Source organism: Electrona antarctica (genome assembly GCF_951216825.1).
Source record: "Electrona antarctica genome assembly, chromosome: 19".
Taxonomy (NCBI): Eukaryota; Metazoa; Chordata; class Actinopteri; order Myctophiformes; family Myctophidae; genus Electrona; species Electrona antarctica.
In genome coordinates, this window is record NC_136800.1 from 6,199,402 (window position 1) to 6,225,203 (window position 25,802).

Below are 25,802 nucleotides of genomic sequence, written 5' to 3' on the forward strand. Positions count from 1 at the left end.
TGAGATTCTAAACTAACTCCCTTTTTCTGTTGAATTTCTTGACATCCAACTTGTCAGTAAATCCATATACATGGATGGTCAACGTCGGTCATCATATAGGTCGCCAGGTCATTCACTTCACGGTTTCTCTATAGTGGAAAGAATTGTTGTGTTTTTTTTGCATACATGCAGGTCAGGGTCCTCTGGGACCACATCATGCAATACTTTCACGTACGACCAGTGGTCCACGGACCACTTGTTGAATAAAAGAAATCACACCCGTGTGAACTGAGTGGTGCAAGGTCTTATATAGCCTGATCAGCTGTGGTCTGACGTAATGTCAGTGACCATAGTAACCATGCTCATTCTTTTGGGCCCCACGTACAGGTACACACAAACACGGATACAAACAAAGCTGGTTGTTGGAGTGGTTTGCACCACTCAATAAACTTGTACATACCACAATCAAGCTAATATCTTTGCATATCAATAACTGTGAAATATCATTCCTTAATTGATGATCTTAAGTGAAGAAATCACATCTGGCCTATTGTATAAAGTCATATTGACTTGATCATATGCAGCCACTGTTAATGGTGAGTTTAGAATATACGAATGGAATGCGGCTACTCCGAGTATTATTGCGACCGCAAATCGCAGTTAAGTATGAAATTGTGCATTTGAGGGTCATGGTCATGCCTCGTGAGGACTCGTGACATCACGTGATGTCATCAATATTAAGCCCATGATGGAGATCCCTGATGTCATCAATATGAGATGAGATGAGATGAGATATACTTTATTGTCGGCCACGAGGGGAAATTTGTCTTGGGCAAAAGTGCAGTAGTACATGACGCTTTTTGAGTGGTGTAAACCACTCCTACAACTGGCTTTTGTGTGCAGAAAAAAATGAGCATGGTTGTTATGTTCAAAATAATTTCTGACGTAATTAAATCACACCCAGGTGAACTGGATGACCGTAGCAACCATGGTCATTTTCTCTGCACAGAAAAAGCCAGTTGTGAAATCACATCCGGGTGTGATTTCATTACGTCAGATCAGAGCTGATCAGGCTACATAATACCTTACCTTATTTCATTACGTCAGACATTACGTCAGACCACAGCTGATCATGCTATATAAAACCTTACACCACTCAGTTCACACGGGTGTGATTTTTAAAACAGACAGACAATACACAGTAGACAATACACAATAGCAGCAATGTACAAGTACAGTATCACAAGAGTATCACAAGAACGGTGCCAAATTGCAATCAGAGGAGGTATATAAATATAAAGTACTAGAGTATTCACAGTTTATAGTATCACAGGTAATATTGGCCAGCAACTCTATACATCTCACCTCAAACCCTTAGATCTCCATATATGGAGCTGACCTGTTCTGACATTCCATATGTTGATCCTTCCCTGCATCCTTCCTCTTTGATGTCTCTCTTTTGACTGATACATATAGGTGTCCATTCAAACTCTATAGACGGGCCCGCCCCAAAGTTATTAGTGCAGCCGCCCGCGCCCGGCAGCCGGCGAAAACAGCCAACAGTTCTCAACAGCCCCGGAAATTAAGGCCAGGCCCTAACTGGGCCCTCATCAAGCCCTGTACACTCAAGACACTGCCCCCGCTGCCACCCTTAGATCTCCATATATGGAGATCTAACGGTGGCACACTCCTGCGCATCGTGCTGGGCATAACCAGTGAACTGACTGGCTTTACCGACACTATGCTCTTGAGCTTTGAGGGCCATGTTGATCTGACCCCCCCATGCCAAAGCCAAGTGCTCGTGCAGGCCTTTGTAAAATAATAACACAAATAATCTTCAGTGCAGTTATACTTTCCAGAACCAGAACAACACCATAGTGTGCATGTAATTCTTTATTTCAAATGTCAGCCTGAATCATAATACCCCAGGTCATTCTACACTGTGTTAAATGTAAATCAATTGGCAATGACATAAATGCATGACACAAGTCACAAGAAATAAATACACGTTCCAGATTGTAAAATGTTCAAAGAAAGAAAATGTTGTGTTGATCTGCAGTCATATGTAAAGAATACATATTACTGCGTGGTCTATATGGAGCCATGCAGGCTAGTTAACAGTATTACTAGCCTATATACATGACCTTACAAATGTCAGAGTGCAACAAGTTGAAGCCCTGCTACCACCCCCCCCAACCCGCCCCAGGCCCCCATATCCACGACCAGAAATCAATTAACGGTTCTTAAGACATCAAAAACAAAGAAATAAAACTCAACTCATGTGTCTTAGATAATTATGCACCTTTGTAACAATCTTAGACAATAAATGTGTAGTCAGTTTCCCACGTTGTTGTGATGAACTGTGGTGAAAAGGTCTCGTGCCTATCGATTCCCCTTGGTCAAAGTTTTGACCATAAATGTCCACGTTATCGTTTCATAGCCGTTATAAAAAACAGAAAGGCAACCCTATATGACAGCTAAGATGAATAGGCCGCCAGTAGGCTAGGATAGCCCTAATAAATCCTATCATTGTAGATTGAATCATTGAGAAGAGCCCTTTGTTTTGGGCAATTTATTTCTCCACCACAAAACCAACACATTGACATTGATGATGACATGAAACTCGTAGACTTAATTTGCACGACTCATTGCTGAAAATGAACTGCAGTGTTTTCAAAAGAAAATAAATTGTCATAGAAGGCAAACTTGATGGTCTTTCTTCACTCTTCAAATAAGTCCGCGTCCATCGTTTACACACGGTTTATAGTTCAGTGCATCTTTCTCTCATGCAGTGCAGTATCTGGCTAATAAATAAATACAAAATCGCCATTTTAATCTGCTTCAAATAGTCTTGCATTTTCAGAGTTTAGTCCAACCAACTTATCCATGACATCAATTCAAACATCATTTCGACACAGACGTATACAAGCCCCTCGTCTTGCATCTTGTCCACAGACGCGCCTCAGCAGCGCAGCGGTCGAAATGCACAGCCATATCACCATCATCCCTGCTTTGCACGCCTTAGGAAAGGCACCCCATGCACCACAACTCAGGGCATGACTTTTTCCCACGGAGGAGGAGAGCCTCTTTTACATAAAAAGATTGATTGATCAGATCCCACCCAGAGAGCACATGTTCTTTATATATCACGATCTTGTCCATTTCTCTCTCGGCTTCATCCAAACGCCGCCGGTTGGGTCACCCACCACGTACACAAGTCCTCCGGTGTCCTCCCGGCGGCAGCTATGGTGCCATGAATGGGGTCTATTGGTACTCCTCGGTATCCTGCTGCCACTGGAGAGCGGAGGAGCGGCCCTCTGCTGCAAACGGATCGTTGATGTTCCGTCGTTCATTTTCTCATACACTGATTTGTCCGCTGCGCCAAAACGCTGGAAAAGCACGCGCGCTTCCGTGGATGATTTGGATCCGTGTTGTCCCATTGTCAAAAAACGGAATTCCCCTATAATAACTTTGTCTGTTTTATAATGGGAAATATCTAAACCGTACTGTGGCTATATAATATAGTTTGAACAAACAGTCTTGATCGCTGTGATGTGCTGTGCTCACTTGTCTCACTTCCAATTCCTCTTTATACGCTGCAGAATCCTATACTGAGGCCTAATAAGTGTGTTCCTGGCTGGCTCACTGACGCAAATGGTGTTTACGGTCAGAGGCGCCTTCTGACCGTAAACACAGGGGCTGGCTGGTAAAGCTGCCGTGAACTCTTCTTCGACATTTGGCAAAGTCGCTGCTTTACGGTGTCATGCTATTCTGAGGCGCTCCACCTGGCTCCGGCCGTCACTATATGACTTGGCATCCCACCGCGTACGTTACGCGCGCCCGGTCTCCTTCTAGGTCATGGCGGCACGTCAGAGCCATTGCCAGTTAGTATACGCCGAGGGTGGTGTTGTGTTACCACCACCAGTGACAGTTCTGTGTCATCTACTCTTCTCTATGGCATAGAGATGACATGACACACACAACTATTTCTACTCTATATAGCTCGGCTTCGACGTCACTGTCTCCGTTTTTGAGATTGTTTGCATCTCTTAAAGTCCATGATAATACAAAACAATGTTTATGACAACTGGTATTTGAGATATACAGTGTTGTGTGAGTCTATATATGACCTGATCCCTATAAAGTTATGTTGCATATGATGCAACTATAATGTCCTGCAGGCTGCATGAATACGCGCGCACACACACACACACACACACACACACACACACACACACAATTTGAAGACAAAACACAATGCTGACATGGTACTTAATTTTAATACTGGTCGTTTGCATACAGAATCATTTTTTACACTGTTTTTGGCAGAGTTGTACACTGAGCACACATAGGCCCACAATCTGTGCAGTAGGCGTCTATGTGTGGATGAGCTGCCCCAAGTCAAAGTTATTGGTATTGGTTTTTAATTGTAAACTGATGTACAAAAGGACAAACAAACAACTGAATTGTCAATATACCGGGTTTGGCAAATCTCGCCAAACACATTAACAAACTTAATAATAATAAATAAGGCATTAAGGTCAATTGTTAAATAAAAAGAAAGGCTTGTTGCTTCTCTCAAATAATGCAAAAACCCACGGTGTACAACAGTGAAAGTTAATTGGAATTCAGTAGCCTACAACAGTAGTTATTCAGTATGGTTGTACCATGACTCACTGGCCTTAATTTAACATTGGTTTCAGTGACTCCAGTATTGCATCAAAAGCATATTGTATTCCTAGCTAATAGCATGCCGGTTGCAGCTGTAAATGATATAGCTAATAAGGTGCATAAATCATTTGCATCGCTTATTCTGTGTGCTTTCTGGGGCCAAAAGGCTTCCATCAGCATCCAAAGATACATCGTTTTTTTTTTTTTTTGTATTATTGTTTTTTATAAACAAGAAGCCAAAGCACATGCTCTGGTACAGTTGGTGTAAAAACCATTGTATTGAAACAGTTGAAGTTGGACCCCTCACTAGAGCTGGGCGATATGTATCGATATTGTGACATGAGACTAGGATATCATCTGAGATTTTGGTTGTGGTATTGTATATACGCTTGGACAGCAACAATGCATTTGCAAAGCAAATAAAAAATATCGCCTAAATGTTGTCTTTCCCTGGTCTATCGTAAAGTGATAACATTTTCTGAACTCATAAGACCGTTCTAGTCGAGTGAAATGAACTATGACTGTTTCTAGCCGTTTCGTAATCATATTTATCCACATTCATTACTAATGATCGTTTCTCAAATTATCATTGTATTTGGGCAATTCTTTTTTCATCTTTTGTTTTTTTCCCCAATTCAGATGTTGATTGCTGATTCCTCATGTATTCTATTCCAGTGTTTCCCAAAGTGGGGTCCGGGGACCCCCAGGGGTACTTCAGGGGAGTTACAGGGGGTCCCCTGCAGCTAAATGGTAGTTAGGGACCAAATGGACCATTATGGGTCTGTAACTCTGAGAGTGTACAAATGGAACCAAACGGACCCTAACGGTTCCATTTGTACACTCTGAGTTAAATGAACTTTGATTTTACAATATAAATTGGGGTCAATGCCATTAAATGGGGGTCTGTATAGACCAATATTCATGTCAAACTGGGGGTCCTTGAAATTAAACGGGTTGAGAATCACTGGTCCCTGGAATATATTTTCTAATGGGGGTCCGCGGGCGGGCTAATACGTGTCGATTTGGGGGTCCTTGACATGAAAAAGTTTGGGAACCACTGTTCTAGTCCCATTATCATCACATTTAACACCTAAGCAACCGGTCCCGAGGAGAGCACAGACAGCCAGGAGTCGTCCTCCCAATACGTGTGATGTCAAGGCCGCTTCTTTTCACCCGACAGTGAGGCGTTTCCGTGGGAAAATGTAATGCGTGTGTAGGCCTACAGGTAGCCACGTTATTCCTCCTATAGTTACACACCCTAAGGTGCTCTCCCCTGACCAACCCGTAGGAGATGCTACAGTGCAGCGAGACCTGGACGAACATCTCTATTGGAGCCAAATCAAGTCAAACCAAGACTAGTCACATCTGGCCCAGAATATCACCTGATTACATCAAACTAATTCTGCCCACTAAGACAGACGTCGATAGAGGCCAGATCAACTTAAGTCATATTAAGACAATTTTTGTATCCGTATATGGACGCCCAGCCAAACTGGAGACACCATGGATGATTCAAACTAGGAGTGTAAATTCTGAAAGTAAATTTGTCCAGCCACACCAATTGGCTATGTTGCCAAGAGGGGGATGTCAGGAGCTATACTGTACATATACAGTACATGACAACCCCTTAGGCTTAGATGAAGGATATGCAGTGTACATAGGTTGATATGTAACAACTTATCATTCCATAAAAATCAAAGCCTCAAAAGTGCATTGTTTACCTAGACGTGTGTGTGTGTGTGTGTGTGAGAGAGAGAGAGAGTGAATGTACTATTTCACATTTTGACTTAATCAATATTGTTTTTATACTACTTCTGAGACAATTAGCCACTTAGCTCATCCAAAGCAGTGCACAATGTTCACATTTCCACCTTTTATGAATCCATTGTGTTTTATGCTACTAGCATCCAAGTCTTACCGTCTATAGCTTTGTAGGAAAAAAGTAAAACTAACAAGCCTTCAAGCAGACATGAAAGGAAGGAAAAAACTGAAGGAAAAACAAAACAAATCCTTAAACCATTTTCTGCTAGCCTGTAACCCTACATTTACCATTATTATATTTCTCATCCACATTGGGTAACTATATAAACATTTGTATTATCACAATTTGATGAAAAAAAAGAGCAACATTCTCCTCTTGCTTTGAGTTTTAGAGACAGATTTCGGTGCTGCAAGTCACATTTGAAGTAAAGCATAGTAAATGAATCACAGTCTGATGGGTGCTGGTTAAGAGCAACCCCCTTGATGATAAAGGGAGGGTTACCTTCTGTGTATTTAAACTGTGCGTATAGGCTACTCCTTCTATGTGTCTGGTACAGTCACGGGGGAAAAAAATAACAACAGTTTGGCCCGGAACGGTTAGCTCAACCGTCTGGGCTCCTAGACTGGTAAGCCAGCCGGACGGCGTTGCCGCGGGTTCAACTCCCGAGCCCGACGGCCTTTGCCGCGCGTCACTCCCCATCTCTCTCCCCCTTTCCTGTCCGACTACTGTTCCCTATCAATAAAGGCATAAAAAGCCCCAAAAACAAAATCTAAAAAAAACAACTAAAAAAAAACAACAGTTTAAACATTGGTTTAACAAATGGTTTGGATTAGATGGTTAAAGGAAGTGTGAGTACCAACATTCTGTTTTGTGTGTGTGTCTGTGTCTGTGTGTGTGCGTGCGTTGTATGCCAGTGCATCTGCATTCATAACAGCATCCATAAAAGAGCACGCAGCAGGGTCCAGTTTCCAGCATTCCCTTGGTGTTATGCCTGATTTATACTTGACTTGCGTGCCGGTGTCACATGCCAAAAATAGCACGATATACAAGCCCCCAATGAGTCACATCGGCATTGTGTCGGGAGCTTGTAGATCTGCTATTTTTCGACGCACAACACCGATGGCGGAATTAAGTAAAAGTCACGCTTTCCAGTAGGGAAATCGGAGGACAACATAAACCGCAAAACATATCAGCAATCCCCATGCAGCCTCGTTATACCTCTCCCCGGTCTAATGATCCCCTGCTTTGCTACTTCCTCCTGCTCCGCTCTTGAACTTGACCACCATGACCGTGATGTTGTCGGGGCAGCCGCGGTAGAAGGACTGCAGGACGATGCTCTTGGCACCGTAGTGCGGCTCGTTGAGACGCTCGCGGATGAAGCGCACGGCCTCCTCGTTGCTGAAGGCGTCCCACAGGCCGTCGGACGCCAGGATCATGAACTCGGGCTGCAGCTTGTCCAGGTCAAAGGTCATGATGTCCGGGTCAGGGATGACCACGTTGAGGTTCTTCAGAGGGTAGTCGCCGAGAGAACGCGACATGGCCAGGATGCCCTGGACTCTCCAGGAGCCATTAAAACTGATGAAGCCCCCTGGGGGAAAGACAAATGTCCACTTCATTAGTATTCATACACAAAATGGTAATTAGCTGCCTGGTGCCTAATTTGCGACTATGTAACCCTGTCAACATTAGGTGTATTGTGTACACAATATTTAATGGCTTGATCCACAAGTATTTACTTGTAAACCCATTTCGACCAGATGCTACGATTCTACGAATGCCTTCTAAATCTCAAGATTTGCGCCACATTTTCACGATTTTTCAAAAATAGCAGACCTACAAGCTCGTAGCGCGGCACTCAGTGCCGCGCTATGAGCTTGTAGATCTCCTAAAGTATAACATAATGCTTAAAACACCAAAAGGGGTTCCCGCCCAGAATGGGTCGAATATACATTCTGGCTTTAATTCACCCCCCCATTTCCTTTCTCACAATGCTATTCCAAAGTAATCCAACAGATGGCAACTGAGGACCATATGTTTCAAGCACATCCCTTCACTGGCCGTGGCCTTGCATTATAATAGTGCTGTACCCCAGTGGTTCCCAAACTTTCTCGTGTCAAGGACCCCCAAATCAACATTTATTAGGCCACGGACCCCCCATTTGAAAACATATGCCAGTGACCCCGATAAGGGAGAATTCCCGAAACATATTAATTTCATGGACCCCCAGTTTCACACGCATTATGCTACGGATCCCCGATTTAATGGCATTTCTATCTCTGGTACCCCCATTTATATTGTAAAACCACTGTTAATTTAACTCTGAGTTACAGACCCATAAGGGTTCATTTGGTTCCTAACTATCTCTAATTGAGGTACCCCCTGGAACTCCCTCAAGTACCCCTAGGGGTCCCCGGACCCCACTTTGGGAACCCATGCTGTACCCAACTTGCCTGCCCTCTTGATTCTTTTCCGTTCTTTGAGCTGGTAGGGTTTGTGGTCATGCGACAGTGCAACAGCATTGCCATCCTTGTCGCACAAAACGCCACGCGAGTCCCCGACGTTGGCCACGGTAAGCTCTCGGTCTGACAGCAAGGCTACCAGACATGTTGTCCCTGGGGGGAAAAGAAGAAAGGGAGAGAGAGAGAGAAAGAGGAGAGATATAATTTATGAGTCGGCTGAAGGATTTTCCACTTCAACGGCTACTTCTCATTGGCAAGGCTATACTGCACGCCAAGTGCTTTCCACTGACTAAGCATAACACACAATGGACATCATCGATCACAGGGCTTTTAGCTTCTGTCACCAGCCTTGGTTTGTTTCCACCGGTAACTTACACAATCACAACGGCACGGATGAAAAATGAAGATGTCGATGAAAACTCTGCTTTTCATCACACCTTCACTAAGCAGTATGTTTAAGATAAGAAGATGTCATGTATTGTGATTGTCCTAGATTTGTTATAGGCACATAAAAAGCTATAGATAAGAAGCCAGAGCGCTGTTTTGAGATCTCCTATGAAGTAAACTGGTTAAAATGGGTGAAAATAAACTACAAAAAAAGGGTAGCAAATAAATATTGGAGCCTGGTGTGAGGTGTCCCCAACAAATAATGCCTGAGAGAGTGAGCAACAACAAGTAGCACTTAGCTATAACCTTGATCTACCCCAATCTCTTGAACGCGATGACACGATTGTGTCCCGTCAACAGAATTGTTTATCGTTAATCTGTACTAATACGACAGCACTTGTTTTGCTATGTCCTCCTGGGGGGGGTCAAGTAATGTTTAACACCATGCGATGACAGGTGCTGCCAAAGCCCATAGGAGTCACTCTTTCAGGAACTTCACAGCTAACACTGAAACCATTTTTAAAAGCTATGCAATGTCTACATCTTTAGAGAACAGCGGAATAGATTTTCTGTAAGCGGACACACTACAGAGTTGGCGTACAAGAGTTTCATAGAAAGTGTTTTGACTTGAATATCTCTACAAAATCTCAAGTTGGTATGGCCTAGCCTGGCTAATAAGCCAGACTAATATCACACAACACTGTCGCAGGCAATTCTTTTTTGCCAAGGGCTGATTCGGTCTGGCTTATTAGCCAGGCTAGGTATGGCCTTCTTAGGGCTAAGATTAAGACTGGTTGGGAAGGTCATAGGAAAGTCCCAGAGAGTTATCTGAGATGTATGTGCTCTGTAACCAGCAGGAAGTCCTACAAATCCCGGGGGATTCCACTTTTTTGTTTAATTTGAAAGGCTCCCGTCTGGCTCCCGCCTGGGAGGCTCTACTGGGCTGAAAACAATACAAAGGTCCCTTGTTCTTTCTTCATCTGTTGTACTGGAAGCTCTGGTACTATATATTGTATATATATATCTCTGGTACTATATATTGTATATCTTGTGCTGTCTGTGTTCAAATTTGAGGATTATTTATAATTTATTTGACAAAAAGAATAAATCCCCCCACCCCCCTCTCTATTTCTTTTAATAACTTTTATCCCACGATTTTGCAACCCATCTTTTTCACCCAGTGTCAATTATGTAATGTAATCCTGGGCACTACACTTCCTCTGCCAACCTGGGGGGCAGCGGGCTGACCTCATGCTTCCCTCTTTGCATGAGGAGTCCAAGCTGCTTCTTTGTCACATGACAGGGGAGAGTTTCCCCGGCCAGACGTAACGCATGGAAGGAACATGTTATTCTGACCAGTTCCTTTCCCCTCCATCAGGTGCCCCAGGCTGGCCAGTCTCTCTCTCTAATCATTGGTATTGATGGTGTAAAATGTAAGGCTCTGAACAACTTTTTAAATCAGCAAACCACTGATATTTTGCTGCTTAAACTTTCCCCAAAATATATTTTTGAATTTGATGCAGAATGCGTTCTGTAATATACACAAGACGAGTGATTAATTCTAGTTTTAAACAATTTAATTGTTCATTTTATTGGTACCATGATGCATGGATGAAAGGGTGTATCAATAGATATATTAGAATTCAATAATACAGTCTAAATATCTTGGGAACCGATCAACCTCAACCGTGTCTAACTATCCATTATCCTTTGAAACTCATATCGCAAATCTGTCTAACTGCCTTCCCTTCGTGTAATATCGAGAACCGTTTGACCGATCGACTTCAAACTTGCTGTGTGTATTGCTGAGGACGCAAGGCAGAGAGCTGTGACCGTGTGAACTGAAATTAGTTGGACCAGCGATTCTCCAATGATATGCTGTATATCTATAAATCCTCAGATCTGTCTGTGTATCTGTCTGTGTCTATTGTGCGCCCATATATGGAGATCCCTGATGTCATCAATATGATGTCATAGCACTGATGTCATATTATTATGGCATCATATTATTATGATAATGTGTACTGCTCTTTACAACAGTATTTTATTTTGCATAACCAAAGGGGATTCTAAGCTGTACTCATCATATCCAACTTCAGTAGCTACTGTATACCTCCAGGGATGGAGGCGAAAGATGATGTCAAGGTGAAAGAACTATAAATGACTTTAGCTGTAACCACCGCGCTCTGACTTCTGGTGCCGATAGCCACTCAAATCAACATCACGAAATACAAAGGCACCGGATCGCACACACAGAGACCCCCTTTCCACCGGTTGGTTCCCAATGGGAACCGGTTCAGTTCTTTGTCCATGAGCCAGAGCTCCAAAATTGGTGGGAAAAACTAGACCTATATTAAATTGTGTATAGGATCAATACAAGTAAATTAATACATGATAACCCTTCCACAGTTTTATTTTCCTACATAATGCCTCATTTGCATTTTTTAAAATGTAAAATTTGTAATACAATAAATCATTGTCTTCGTGTAAGTAATCAATTGGGGAAGTGTCATGGTGATAACAATCTAATATAGGTATGGTTTTGCACACTCAATTCATAATTAATGTTCCAATTTTGGAGCTCTGGCTCATGGACTAAGAACCAAAAAGAACTGAACCAGTTCCCATTGGGAACCAACCGGTGGAAAAGGGGCCACAGTGGCAAGAGTGAAGTTCAATTCATTTTTGAGGCGCGCTCTTGTCACATTTGCCATTGACAATGAAATGGAGAATTTACGTCATATGTGGATGAGCAAATCTGCATTTCAAAACACAGTGTAACTGTTTTAATTCAGCTCGGGGCTGTCAGTTTAAAAAAAATCACACCCGTGTGAACTGAGTGGTGTAAGGTCTTAGCCTGTCTGACGTAATGAAATCATGTCTGACGTAATGAAATCACACCCGGGTGAACAGGGTGAACATAGCAACCATGCTCATTTTTTCTGCACTAACAAAGCCAGTTGTATGAAATCACACCCGGGTGAACAGGGTGAACATAGCAACCATGCTCATTTTTTCTGCACTAACAAAGCCAGTTGTAGGAGTGGTTTACACCACTCAAAAAAACATTGTATCATGGTTAAAAGATAATAACATGAGTTGACAAATTAAGTATATTCATCTTTTATTGGATGATAAAAATCACACGGGTGTGATTTTTATTTTCGACATTGTCACACACTAAACCTCTCTGTCTTTCAGTTATTATGTAGATAGTGGATAGAAAGCCATAATGCAGTCAGAAGTGATTACACACCAGGGGATGGTGCTTACTAGCAGTGGCGTGCACAGATAGACACTAGGTGGTGCTAGAGTACCTGCCCTTTGCCCTCTGGACAGCAATGTGCCCTTTTGAAAAAACAATATTATAATAATGTACCGTATGTGGACCATGGTGACATTGATCAATTCTTGATAAAAAGCTTCTAATATATATTATTTATGCCCCAAAATCTATAAATCTCACACAACTAAGGCCCTTTTTTTCACTTGCGCACCTGCCCCTCTAAATATCTGTGCACACCACTTCTTATTAGTTCTTTCACCTTCACGAAAAACAAGGTACTGGATCTCACACAGAGTGAATTTAAATTTTACTTGTGAGGGGAGCTAGCCCCTCCCATCTATGCCCAACTTTGAGCCAATGTTTGTGTGAACACGACAATTTGATTGGCTGAGAAAAGTACATATTGAGGATGAAAGTGAGGGCAGAAAAGTGAAGACGCCAAAAGTGATTGGCCCGGAATGACATTTGTGATGATTTGATTGGATGAGCACGGAATGATAAGAGCGCCCCTCACTTCACACGAGTGTTTATGTAGAAACTAAAAACAATCACACCCGTGTGAAATGAGGGGCGCTCTTGTCATCGTACATCAATTTATGTTAGCGGACATTTGACATTGCTACATAAGGTGGTCCCTTATTGGCCAAGCGCTCCCACCAACATGTGATTGGTTAGCCGATTTGCTCGTTTACATGGCGTAAGTTTTCCCTTCAATGTCAATGGCGTTTAATGTTTTGATGTTTAATTTATGTCATATTTAGCGGAATTATCAGCTCTTATCATCATACATCATCTCATACTGGCCAATCAGAATGCCTGTTGCCTGTGATTGGTTAGCCGATTTGCTCGTTTACACATGACGTACATTTTCCCTTCAATGTCAATGGCGTTTACTGTTTTGATGTTTAATTTACGTCATATTTAGCGGAATTCTGACATCATTTCTCCGTTCATTGTCAATGGCAAATCTTGAGACATGTGAGGACAAAAGCTGTTTATAGAAGGGGCTAGCCCCTTATAGTCCGGCAGCCGAGGTGGACGGGTGGGAAATTTGGTATATTATAGCCTTTTTTATTGGCCTAAAATATTGTCTATATACATACATTCATGAAACCACTTGCTGACCGGCTGTCACTATTGGGCAATTTTTTGTATAGGGGTTTCTTGTGACCCTACCATTAACATCCTATGGCAGGCAAAAATGTCAAACTTTCCTTATGCTTTAAGTAGCATGTGACATGTCAAACTAGGGGGTTTTCATGATTCTGAATCCATTCCAAGCATTAGTTTTGTACAAAATGCACTCCTTGGGCTAAAAACTGCCATAGACGTCCTGACAAATGTGATGAGGTCAGCACATTTTGGGCACATTTGGGCAAGTGGCTATGGCTGCTTTTAGCTCAAGGAGTGTATTTTGTAACCTGACTCCGCCAGATGGGGCAGCAGAGAGTACACTGGGTTCCCCCCTCCTGCTCCCATCTGGGAACTCTCAGGCAGACTTGATGCTCCGGCCACAAAACGGCCTGGCCAATCAGCGGCAGCTAGAGGCGGGATCAAGGCAGCACTGTGTATGCCTTGATCCCGCCTCTAGCTGCCGCTGATTGGCCAGGCCGTTTTGTGGCCGGAGCATCAAGTGCCGCTGCCCGCTGCCCCATCTGGCGGAGTCAGGTTGTGTATTTTGTGCCATAGGATGTTAATGGTAGGGTCACAAGAAACCCCTATAAAAGAAATTGCCCAATAGTGACAGCCGGTCAGCAAGTGGATTAATTAATGTCTGTATATAGTCTATAGACAATATTTTAGGCCAGTAAAAAAAGACTACATTTCCCACTTTAAACAAGCTAGTAGTAGTAATAGTCGGCTGCCGGACTATTACAAATAATTGAAATTCACTCTTGCCACTGTGTGCGATCGAGATCCTTTGTTTTTTTTTATGAAGGTGAAAGAACTAAGCACCATCCCCTGGTGTAATCACTTCTGACTGCATTCTGGCTTTATATCCACTCCACTGCAACGAGAAATACAGTGATTTACTAGCTGCTGAATCCGGCCTTTTGTATCTAATCAATTCCTCAGGGCTGACAGCTGACAGGAAGGGTAACTATAAACCCCTCACGCCAATGAAACAGAGCTGCTACGTTTTGTTGAGGAGCAGCATCAGTGTTACGCCTCATATACCCGTGTCACTCACCAAACGGTCGATCTAAGAGTTCACAATGCGTCTCAGCCGGACACATTGTGAGCTTGTAGATTGGCTATTTTTTGGTGCGCGCCACGGCATTCAACCAAGCATCAATCACGCATTAACCTTCAAAGGTGATCTACAGATTGCTGGGAGGAACTGGGTCCTAAATCAGAGGTGACCGGTGAGCGATAAACAACGTAGGGCATACAATCAAAACCACTCAAAACCCCTTTCATTTTACTGATAAAAGTAGCCCAACGTGACCCTGATGATGATGGATTCATGTCCATCTATCTTGGCGTGGAACATCACCGCAGTGTTGCAAGCCAGACCACATCTACGTGAGCCGTTTTCACAACCTTTAGCTTTCACATAAACCCACCCACCCCTAGCTTCTCCACTCCTGACCTGCTTCATCGTGATTGACGGAGAGCTTGTCCAGGATCTCGCGGTCCACGGCCAGGATGCGCTGCTCCAGGATGCTGGCGTAGGAGAGGTAGCTCTCTCTCTTCTCCCTCTCGTAGGCCTGCAGGTGCTGCTTCAACGACTCCGGCAGGTGGGCCTTCGCGTAGTCCGCTGCGGCCTGGGAGCGACAACAGGGAACGACACACAAACGTAAATACAGTTGGGTTTGCTATTAGATGGGTTGTAGATTAGACTAGAGGATACACAGTAACATTTGCTGTTAAGTGTTAACCACCTACTAAGATTTTTTCAATGATTTTTGCCTATAGGAATAGGGCAGAAATAGGGACCCCAGAGAGTGTAAAAAGGTAACCAAATGAAGCCACAAGTGTCCATTTGGTTACATTGTACACACAGTTACAAATGGATACATTAACACTGAGGATTTTACTGATTTTACTTATATTTTGAAAAGAAAGCAATACTGCCTCATCAAAGCTGGTGTTGTGACTTTATATATTGTCAATTGCATGAGAGGGGGAGGCAGCTGCCAGACAGTTTGATGGTCCAATGGAGTTAAGAGGTTTGGTCCGAAGCATTTTTTACTACTTTACATTGGTTCAATATTTTTTGAGGGGTGCTAGCCCCTCCTCCTATATTCAGCTATAGTGTAGATTTTTGTCCTAACACAAACATTAAATGCCATTGACAATGAATGGAGAATTTACGTCATATGTAGACGAGCAAATCGGCTACTTTTGGCCTACACAAAGATTAAATTCCCATTGACAATGAATGGATGATGTACGATAAGAGCCCCTCCTACATACAGCTTTTGTCCACACACGTCTCAAATTTGCCAGACAATGAAAGGAGAAATTAGGTCATATGTCTGTCAAATATGCCGTAAATGTGTTGCCATTGACAATGAAGGGAAAATGTACGTCATATGTAGACGAACAAATCGGCGAACCAATCACATAAATGCAGTTGTTCATGAGATGATGTATGATGATGTATAATGATAAGAGCGCCCCTCACTTCACACAGGTGTGATTTTCTTAATCAACACACAGACAGGGTATTCAATAGCATAGCACTGATGATTTATGCCAAGAAATCAAAAGAAAGAGTTGGGTGGTTTCCTCCTGACAGCAACGATATACCAAGAAATCAATCAATCCAGCACATCTGTCCAGGCTACGTAAACAAAATCTAATCTTAGCAGAGGGTTTAGAGATAAAATTGCCTCTACGAAGACCGTACATGATATAAGAGAAGAGGTTTTAAATAGCAGTGGGTGGAAATGTATACTCCTGTCCTGACCAAGCATAACATAAGCAATCTAATGTAAATGTGTAGCAGAGGATGAACGGAGAGAGCGAGCCGTTGAAATGCAGCCTCTGCCCATGCTAGACTGCAAGACACCCAAGCTCCCTGCATAGTATCATGTCCCAGTACGTGTGTACAGTAGCTTACAACAACCGATACTAATTACGGTTGTGTTCCGTTGGTGTTGCTATTGTATACGTTGGCTCACTAGTGCAAAAGGAAGTAACAGTACACATTTTACAGTTAGTGTTTGAGGATAGTGATTTTGTCGGACTAGAGAGATTATTTCCTTTTTATTGCCAGTGAGCACCTCTCCTCTAAGTGCTCTTCTGCGCAGCTGCTGGAGACCTTTGATGCTTTCTCTAACCTAAAAAGGTAATGTTTCTCAAGCAGGTCGAGCTATTAATTCTCTTGTGTTGTAAATCACACCATACAACAGGTCGTTTCGAGGAAGCAATCCGATTGGTTGAAACAGCCTTCTAGCCGTGCTTCAAAGAAACCAGCATCATGGAACACTTAATTAAAACAAATAATTCAGCTGTATTAAATGGTAAATGGTGCATTTATATAGCGCCTTTATCCAAGGCGCTTTACAGAGATTGGGCATTACATTCACCCATTCATACACTGATGGCAGCGGAAACCATGCAAGGCACCAACTAGCACATCGGGAGCAATTAGGGGTTCAGTGTCTTGCTCAAGGACACTTCGACAGTAACTCTGGGGGAGCCCGGGTTCGAACTGGCAACCTTACGGTTACCATCCAGACACTCTACCCCTGAGCCACCGCCGCCCCTATTGTTCTACCATGAGAGTAGCAGACTCGGTGGCTAGGCTAGCTAGTTTCTTGGGACATTTGTGGTCGGAGTGGCTTCTTCAGTCATTAAAAGAAAATGTGATTTTTGGCGACTATCTTAGTTTTAAGGGTAACTGTTGTTTAATCGCAATATTACATGAGGGTGTGCGTTACTGTCACTTACTGGCACTTCTGCGCTGCTTACAGAACTCTCCTTCGGCTCGTTAATGACAGTAACACACACCATCACATGTAATATTGCTTAATTCAGCACAGTGGACCGTTTTCCTTCCACTCTGAAAAGTCGGAGTGAAGGACACAAATAGAATGCATTGTGATTTCATTGCACAGGCTTTATTTTTCTCAGCCAGGTTCTGTGGCTCTGGTTCAACGAGTTATTTTTCTCTTTCCCTTTCCTTTTAAATGAGCGGTCAGCAGGTGTTCCATGCTGAATTATTGAACAACCTCTCCTCAACCCAAATCCCTCCTCCCTTGCATTCATCTTCTTCTCCCCCCCCCCCATTGTCACAGCCTTGCATTGGACAGCTGCTGCTGCAGGCCACATCTGGCAAAATGTAACAGAATAATATTTAAATAGTTTAATAATAGGCACCCTTTCTATTAAAATACAAATCATACCTCCTCCAGTCTAAAATCAAAACTGCAATTCAAATTTCAAGTTGATTCTTATTCCGATTCCTGTCGTAAAGTACATTTCTTGAGATTGGGATTTCAACCCATCAGTGACAAGGACACAAGGTGTGGACTGGGATGCTAGAAACTGGTTTTTACAGTATAATAAACTGTCAGGGTTTGTTTTAGAGTTATATAGAAACAGACATTACAGCATTGCTATGCTGTAACATGTGCGGGGCAGATATTCATGAAAAGGATGCTGAAAACCTGTGTCTCTTCATGCATGCACCAGCAATTGAAAGTGCCTGTGTTAACATTAAAAGCATTAATCGGGTTTATCAGCTGAGACAAAGATACTACCCGACTTGCAGCTGCAACTTCCATTTCATCTGAGATATTTTGCCGTTATAATATAATTAAAGAACGTGACATGGAAGTTAAATGCGGTGAGCAAATTATGTCACTTGAGAACAATGTCTCCCTCTCTCTCCCTCTCCCCCTCTCTCTGTCTGGACGAGTGTACTCAGTCGTTCATTTAATTGTAGAGGGAGTCAGTCAGCCTTGATTACCTCTGAGCATCACACAAGTGAAGGTTCTCTTCAGCATGAAGATATAACATGCAAATGAGCTGCATTAAACCAAGACACACTGCAGCGGTTTTCATTTTAGATTCCCTCGTCAAATTTGAGCCTCTGCATTCATCTCCCATTGAAAATGGGTCAATCTTATTATGAGAACCATGTGTGTGCCGTTTAAGTCAGATACAAGCCGTTTATATGATGACACAGTAGTGGTAACACCTGTGTGAAAAATAAAAATCACACCTGTGTGAAGTGAGGGGCGCTCTTATCATCGTACATCATCATGACGTAAAATAAACACCTATTGCCTATTTGCTCAGACACTGACGTAAAATTCTCCATTCATTGTCAATGGGAATTTAATGTTTGTGTGGACAAAAATAGACACTAGGCCGATTTGCTCAGACACACATGACTTAAATTCTCCATTCATTTTCAATGGGAATGTAATGTTTGTGTAAGACAAAAATCCACAATTAAAAGCTGAATTTGCCCCTCAAAAAACAAAGGTTTTAAACGGCTTAGCATACAGTTGTGCTTCAGCAGCTAATGAATGAACTTGTACATATTTGGACAAACTTACTTGCCCGCATAAGAGACTTTGAAATAGAGCAATGTGGCTGGAGTGATTTCCTACATTTGCTGGGTTATAACACACGGCTCAGTCAGAGGCACACTGTTCTATCTGTCCATATTTGGCATGGCATGTTAGCTCCATTTAATAGTACTGCCTTATATATGTGCCAAGTGCCAAACAGCAAACAAACAGGTTGCTGGACATCCACACCTGGAGTACTTTTCCCCACTATTTTGTATTGCACCAGAAAAAAGATAATCCTGATTTCAAAGTACCTTTAGAGAGTATCATCTCACACCAATGACCTGCATTGATTTATTGTTTGAAATTATACACAGAAAACATGCCTTGAGCATATTCATGTCCAACATATTTCTGACTTTGTGTAGGGCTTGATATAGAACATGGTTTGTTTTTAAAGCCAGTTTGGGGTCTGGAATCTTTCCTCAGTGGGTTTGCGATGCGACATTTTCTGTTATGTGTGCTCAGTCCTATGTAACACTGAGATGTTAGTGTTATTAGTGCGTGTGTGCGTGCGTGCGTGCGTGCACAGGCTTAGGGTTAGAGTTATGCCGATGTATGCTTCGTTTTGCGCCAGTGTCGTGCACAGGAGAAAATAACAGATGCACAAGCTCACGTGTCACACTGCACGTCTGTGACGTATTGTGGTGAGCTTGTAAATCTGCTAGGTTTGGTGCACACGACACAGGTTAGGGTTTTTTACCCTAAACAGTGTCGTGTGCAATCACACGTCTGATTTCCTCTCAACTATAGTAAAACCAACATGGGTGGTGTGTGTGTGTGTGTGTGTTGGGCCCGTTTACTTCTAATAAGAACCTTGGTCGAGGACAATGTCAGCATGACCCAGTCGGCACCATATCACCCTCCTACAGTGACTATGACCACCATTATCAAAGGTGAATGAGCCGCATGCACGCACACCACACCACACACACTCTGCAGGGGGGTGTCATATGGACCTAGGGGATTTTGTAGGGCACGAGTTAAAAGAACACCGAGGATTTTGCAGTGCAGACAGGAAGGTTAAATATTTGATTATGGGCCCCGGAATAGACAGATCAGCTCCAGTAAACATACCCAGTTCTCTATCTCCCCCTTCAACACCACCAGCAACACTGTTGTGCATGTTATGGTTCTCTATTTAAAAAATGCTCTAATTTATTCCACTTTTCAATGTCAACTTTTGGCTCCCTACCCTACCGCAGGAACCATCCAATTGCATCTCTGGAACTGCAGGGAAAATACTTAATAATTTATTGACACAATATGAAAGCCATGAAGGGATAAACAGCTGCAGATGGAGAGACGCATGCAGGTTGCTTATGCGGTCTCACATGCAGCGGCTTAATCCATACAGAGTTGTGCACTGAAAATAGCAGATGGGCTATTTCCAGCGCATGACGGCTCTGTCGCGTGTATGACGAAGTATAAATCAGGCTAACCACTGCAGTGTTAATGATCATGTGACCGCCGAAGTTGTATAATACCCCCATTATATACGAGAGTACTTTTCTTTACGGCAAAATCATTCTTTGAAGACAAGTCAGCTAGCCTATATCAGTGGTTCCCAAAGTGGGGTCCGGGGACCCCCAGGGGTCCTTGAGGGAGTTCCAGGGGGTCCCCAGCTAAATGACAAGTTAGGATGGAACCAAATGGACCCTTAAAAACCCATTTTGGACTGAGGTCGATTAAAAACATTTTTCTGAAAAACCCATGTTTCTATGTCAGTGGTGCTCAACCTTTTTCATGTCAAGGACCCCCAGAATTATCTCTATTGGGACCCCCATCTCAAAATATGTAGTTCCAGGGACTCCCCAGAAGCCAATATTTTTGTTAAAAAATCACACCCGTGTGAACCGAGTGGTGCAACTACACATTTATTGTTATAGTTACTGTACATTAGAACCAGGAAAGTGATGTGATGTCAGTGACGTCACATACTAACCATAGCAACCATGCTCGTTTTTTTTGGTTGCTAACCATAGCAACCATGCTCGTTTTTTTGGTACGAACAAACACGGGTACACAGGTACAAAGCCAGTTGTTGGAGTGGTTTGCACCACTCAAAAATGTTCGCTCTGAAATATATATTCAAAGATTTGCGCCACATTTTTCAAAAATAGCAGATCTACAAGCTCGTAGCGTGCCACTCGGTGGCGCGCTATGAGCTTGTAGATCTGCTATTTTTCAATAGCTAAAGTAGAACAGAATGCTTAAAACACCAAAAGGGGTTCCCGCCCAAAATGGGTTAAGGCTAGCAATAGATCTCATGGTTATTGGTTAGCATATTCAAGTCCTTGTAAATTATTTCCCTAATTGGAATAAAAAGAGCCAAGCATGATGCACTGGCATACTGGTAGTTGAATAGCTGTCATAATAAATAGTGCTTCTGACACAATTCATAGTTTGCAACCTTCAGTCAGGATTGGATTTACTCTAGTAGCCAATATTTCTTTGACAAATATTGTTGATGAAATACTGAAACCAACAAGCCCATATTGCATCTTTGTCCGTTTCTCTCTCTTCAGATAATTGTTCCAACATAACGGTATGCCAGTAGTAGGCTTATGTAAGATGAAAAGTCTTCATTTAATCACAGCTTTACTAGCATGAAACCCATGTTACCAGAGTTACCCAGGGAACATGCAAATGATGGGAATGATGTATTTGTGTGTGTGTGTGTGTGTGAGAAGAGAACCACAATAGAAATAAGCCTTCGGGCTATTTGTTGTTTTCATCCTCGTGATGCTATGACTAAAGGCTATGTCGGGAAAGTGCTATTGTGCTCTTTTTATGTGATGTCAGCAAATACAAATCAATCAGTCAATGATCTATTGCAGTGTTTCCCAAACTTTTTAGCTTGAGAACCGAAAGAGAAATGTGATGCCTCCACCTCCCTGAGATCCAACCTTACAAAAATGCACTATGGTTAAGCCCCATTTAATAGTGATTCATTATTAAGTATTGTTACTATTATTACATATTTTCACAATTTGTGAAAATAGATGTGTGCCTCTAAAATTATTATTATTATTATTTTTTAAACCTTTTAATTAGTTGAATTGTAAATGTCTGAAAATATGTCTTGTTGAATTAGTAATAAAAATATGTATTGTAGGAAACGTTTAAAACACTATTTACTTAAAAATGGGTCCCCAGCCTATTGTTTGGGAATATATATATATATATATATATATATATATATATATATATATATATATAGAGAGAGAGAGAGAGAGAGAGAGAGAGAGAGAGAGAGAGAGAGAGAGAGAGAGAGAGAGAGAGAGAGAGAGAGAGAGAGAGAGAGAGACAGAGAGGGGTGTCTGTGTACTGTGTCTTCACTGCTCGAGGCAGACTGGAAGCGTTGGGGACAGCGCGCTCTGACAGATGGTTCAGAGGACATGATGTCTGTGTGTGTGGACACTGGACAGTCAGCCATGGGAATTCACTGACCCCTGACAAGGGGGAGTGGAAGGAAAGAAGTGAAGCCCCCTCTCACACACACACACACACACACACACACATGGGGCTGTAACAACAAAAAGACTCCAGATGGGTGGGTCTTACTCTTTAGTGAGGGAGAGAGGGTGTGCAATTCAACTCCACCACCACTTCAACAACACTTGGGAGTGGAGGAGGCATGAATCATGATGACCACAAAAGAGGTTGTTCTCCCACAACGTGTGTGTGTGTGTGTGGTTTAGCCTGCAATAGGTTTGTGTCTTCAAACATGCTGTGACTCTGGACCTATAATATGTGATGATGACACTTACTGTATGTGCAACAACAGCAGCAACTACAGCATAATACTACACACACACACACACACACAAATGTCATGCATGATGATTGGCTCAGTGTGTGGTGGGGTGCCTGTGCCTACTTCTTGGCTGTGGTGGCCATAGTGCAATGATGATTAAAATGGAATGGACACTTGGACAGTCTCCTCCTCAATATCCCTTCCAAGCTTACCTCGCCTCCGTGTCCGTCAAATATCCCAAATATAGACGGGTGGCTCTTGTTCGTGATGTCAGTGATCACGTCGAAGCGGTCCTCCATGTGGTCGCGCCGGCCCTGTATGGAGTACACGGCGACGTTGTTGTTCTTGAAGTCCCAGGTCTTGGAGAACTCCGCGTCCAGGATACTTAGCCTGAGGTCGTTCTGCATCATCTCCGCCACCTTCCCCTTGACCATCTTCACGGCGTCGCGGCTGGACTTCACGATGGTCTTCACCTCGTCTGTGTGGAAGAAATAGCTCCATAATGCCAGGCTTATGCACAACAGAAACAATGTCTCCGGCCTAAGGAGAAAATAGCGCATGATCCGACCCAGGAGAGACAACAGCGTCATTGTGTCTCCTATCATCACCCACCAGCACAACACAACGTCGTCTCTCCCTCGATTTTTGCAATTCACTCCATCCGGCTCAACGGAACACTTAAAACAGATCGTTTCGCTCGCAGGCGGATTTGATCAAAAAAAAGATATCCCCTTTTTATGACCATCTGACGTGGTTCTCGGCAGAACAAGGCCCCGTGTGGTGCGAATGCGGTCGTACCGTACCGTATACCGTGCGGTGCGCGGCCGATCCGAGCGGCTCTCTAACCCGGGGAGCACACACACACACAGCAGCACAACAAACGCGGACAGGCCACCGTCATTGATTTGGCCCGCCTTGTCTTTCTTGTGTGTGAGAGAGAGACAAGACACCCCCGTCCTCAAAACTAACAGCTGCGGAAGAGGAGCTCATGGATATATTCCATTGTAGAAGAATAGCGGATTTCTGTTTGTTTGTTTGTTTAGTTGATTAGACCCGCCCAGAGAGAGAGCGACGGGTAGGGTAGTGTTCGGGGGTGGGGATTATTGATGATCGGCGGCGGGGTTCGGTTCGGCGGTAGCCTCGGTCGGTTCTCTCTGACCCCCGCGTTTTCTTCACCGGGAAATGTGGCTAGTGTTCATTCAGTCCCCGTCCCTTCCTTCGCTCGCTCCGCATCATTCACAACACACACGCACCCCCATACTTGAATAAATGTGGCTGCAGAGTGCGCAGCTGCAGGCTCAGTATGCTACTATGATGGACAATCAAAAACATAACAGGCAACCTCGGGTGGGGGGGTGGGGAGAGTCTCACGTTAATGTAATAGGCAGGCTGCAGTATTTTTTTTCTTAACCCCCCCCCCCCAAGTCAATATGTTAAATTATTAGTACGGTTAACTTTAAAATATGATGCCTTTCATGTTTGTTTTCCCCCGTTAACGGTTATTACCACAGTCTGTCTCGTGCATTCTGACGTGCATACAGAACTGTATAGGTTGGTTAGTACTATAGATCTATGAATTAGATGTTGCAAAAAAAAAACATGCTATCCTCCTTTCTTTCTTACCCACAATATAAGAAACGGCACACAGTAGGGCACTCATTGTGATTGTTTCTTTATTTAATAGATGGTCCATTGGTGGTCTTAGTGTAGAAAACAGCTTCTCCTCTGCGGGTGCATACCTTTATGGTCTCTATCTATGCTGCATACTCTGGTGCGCACATACCCCTTATAAAAAGACACCCCCACTGGCCAATCACCACAATTGTAGCAGCCTATGCAGTTCGAAAAAACTTTACACGGCTTACAGTATGGCTACATTTTTGCTGAGTACACACTGTCACCAGGGCTTCTAAAACCTTTTATTTTTCTCCAAATTTTGTGGGGGGGGGGGGGGGGGGGGAATGTTACAATAGTCTACAGTTGGTCAACATTCCATTTTTGCCACGGACATACAAAACAATAATATTACCAGAAACACACAAATAGATAAACCTGAATGACTATAACAGGTCTGTAACTCTGAGTGTTCAAATGGAACCACTTAAGGGGGTCTTTGAAAATAAAACATTTGAGAACCTCTATTACTAGTGTCATAATAAATAATTGTCATACATATTCTGATGCAAACCTGGAGACTTGACATTCAGTAAGTGGGCGTTATGATCAAAATAAGAACATATTATAATGGTGTGTAAAACAGAAAATCTAATATTTGCCACGGATAAGACCAAGTCTTTGCCACAGTAGACACATTTATCTGTGTATGGCATGTTGGTGAGCTCTGCTACAGTTACATTAGGCTATAACTAGGCGGCCTAGTGCAGGTTAACCAGTATATACCGGTAGGCTAGAGCAGGGAGACAAAATGTAACCACCTCAATTGTATAAACTAAACTTACATTTTATTCAGTAAAAAGGTTACATAATTAGTTACCACTTTAACTATAACTTTTCTGGGGAAGCCCCTAGGATCCTCTAGGTCAGAACCACTGCACAACCATCCTACAGGCTACACTAAATTCTTTCTTTCTTTCTTTCTTTCTTTCTTTCTTTCTTTCTTTCTTTCTTTTGTCCCAAGAACTGTGGCTCAAGAGGTAGAGCAGGTCGTCCAATGATCCATGGGTCGGCGGTTCGAATCCCGGCTCCTCCTGTCTACATGTCGAAGTGTCCTTGGGCAAGACACTGAACCCCAAATTGCTCCCGATGTGCTGGTTGGTACCTTGCATGGCTTCCGCTGCAATCGATGTATGAATGTGTGTGTGAATGGGTGAATGTAATGCACAATCTATGTAAAGCGCCTTGGATAAAGGCGCTATATAAATGCACCATTTACCATTTACCATTTAACATGAAATATGTAGAGTTATGAGTTCCTAATAATCCTCACTTTCTTTCTTTCTTTTCA

The 25,802-nt window shown here is 43.0% G+C and overlaps 1 protein-coding gene across 1 annotated transcript; it reads right to left on the reverse strand.

The window, feature by feature from the left end:
- Positions 1 to 4,223: 4,223 nt before the first annotated feature.
- Positions 4,224 to 24,708, reverse strand: ppm1la (protein phosphatase, Mg2+/Mn2+ dependent, 1La). Its single transcript, XM_079530211.1, has 4 exons — positions 23,050 to 24,708; positions 15,138 to 15,312; positions 8,863 to 9,024; positions 4,224 to 8,000 (listed from the first exon to the last, which is right to left on the reverse strand). The coding sequence occupies exons 1-4, from the start codon at positions 23,440 to 23,442 to the stop codon at positions 7,642 to 7,644; spliced, it is 1,089 nt and encodes a 362-aa protein (XP_079386337.1). The 5' UTR covers positions 23,443 to 24,708; the 3' UTR covers positions 4,224 to 7,641.
- Positions 24,709 to 25,802: the final 1,094 nt, after the last annotated feature.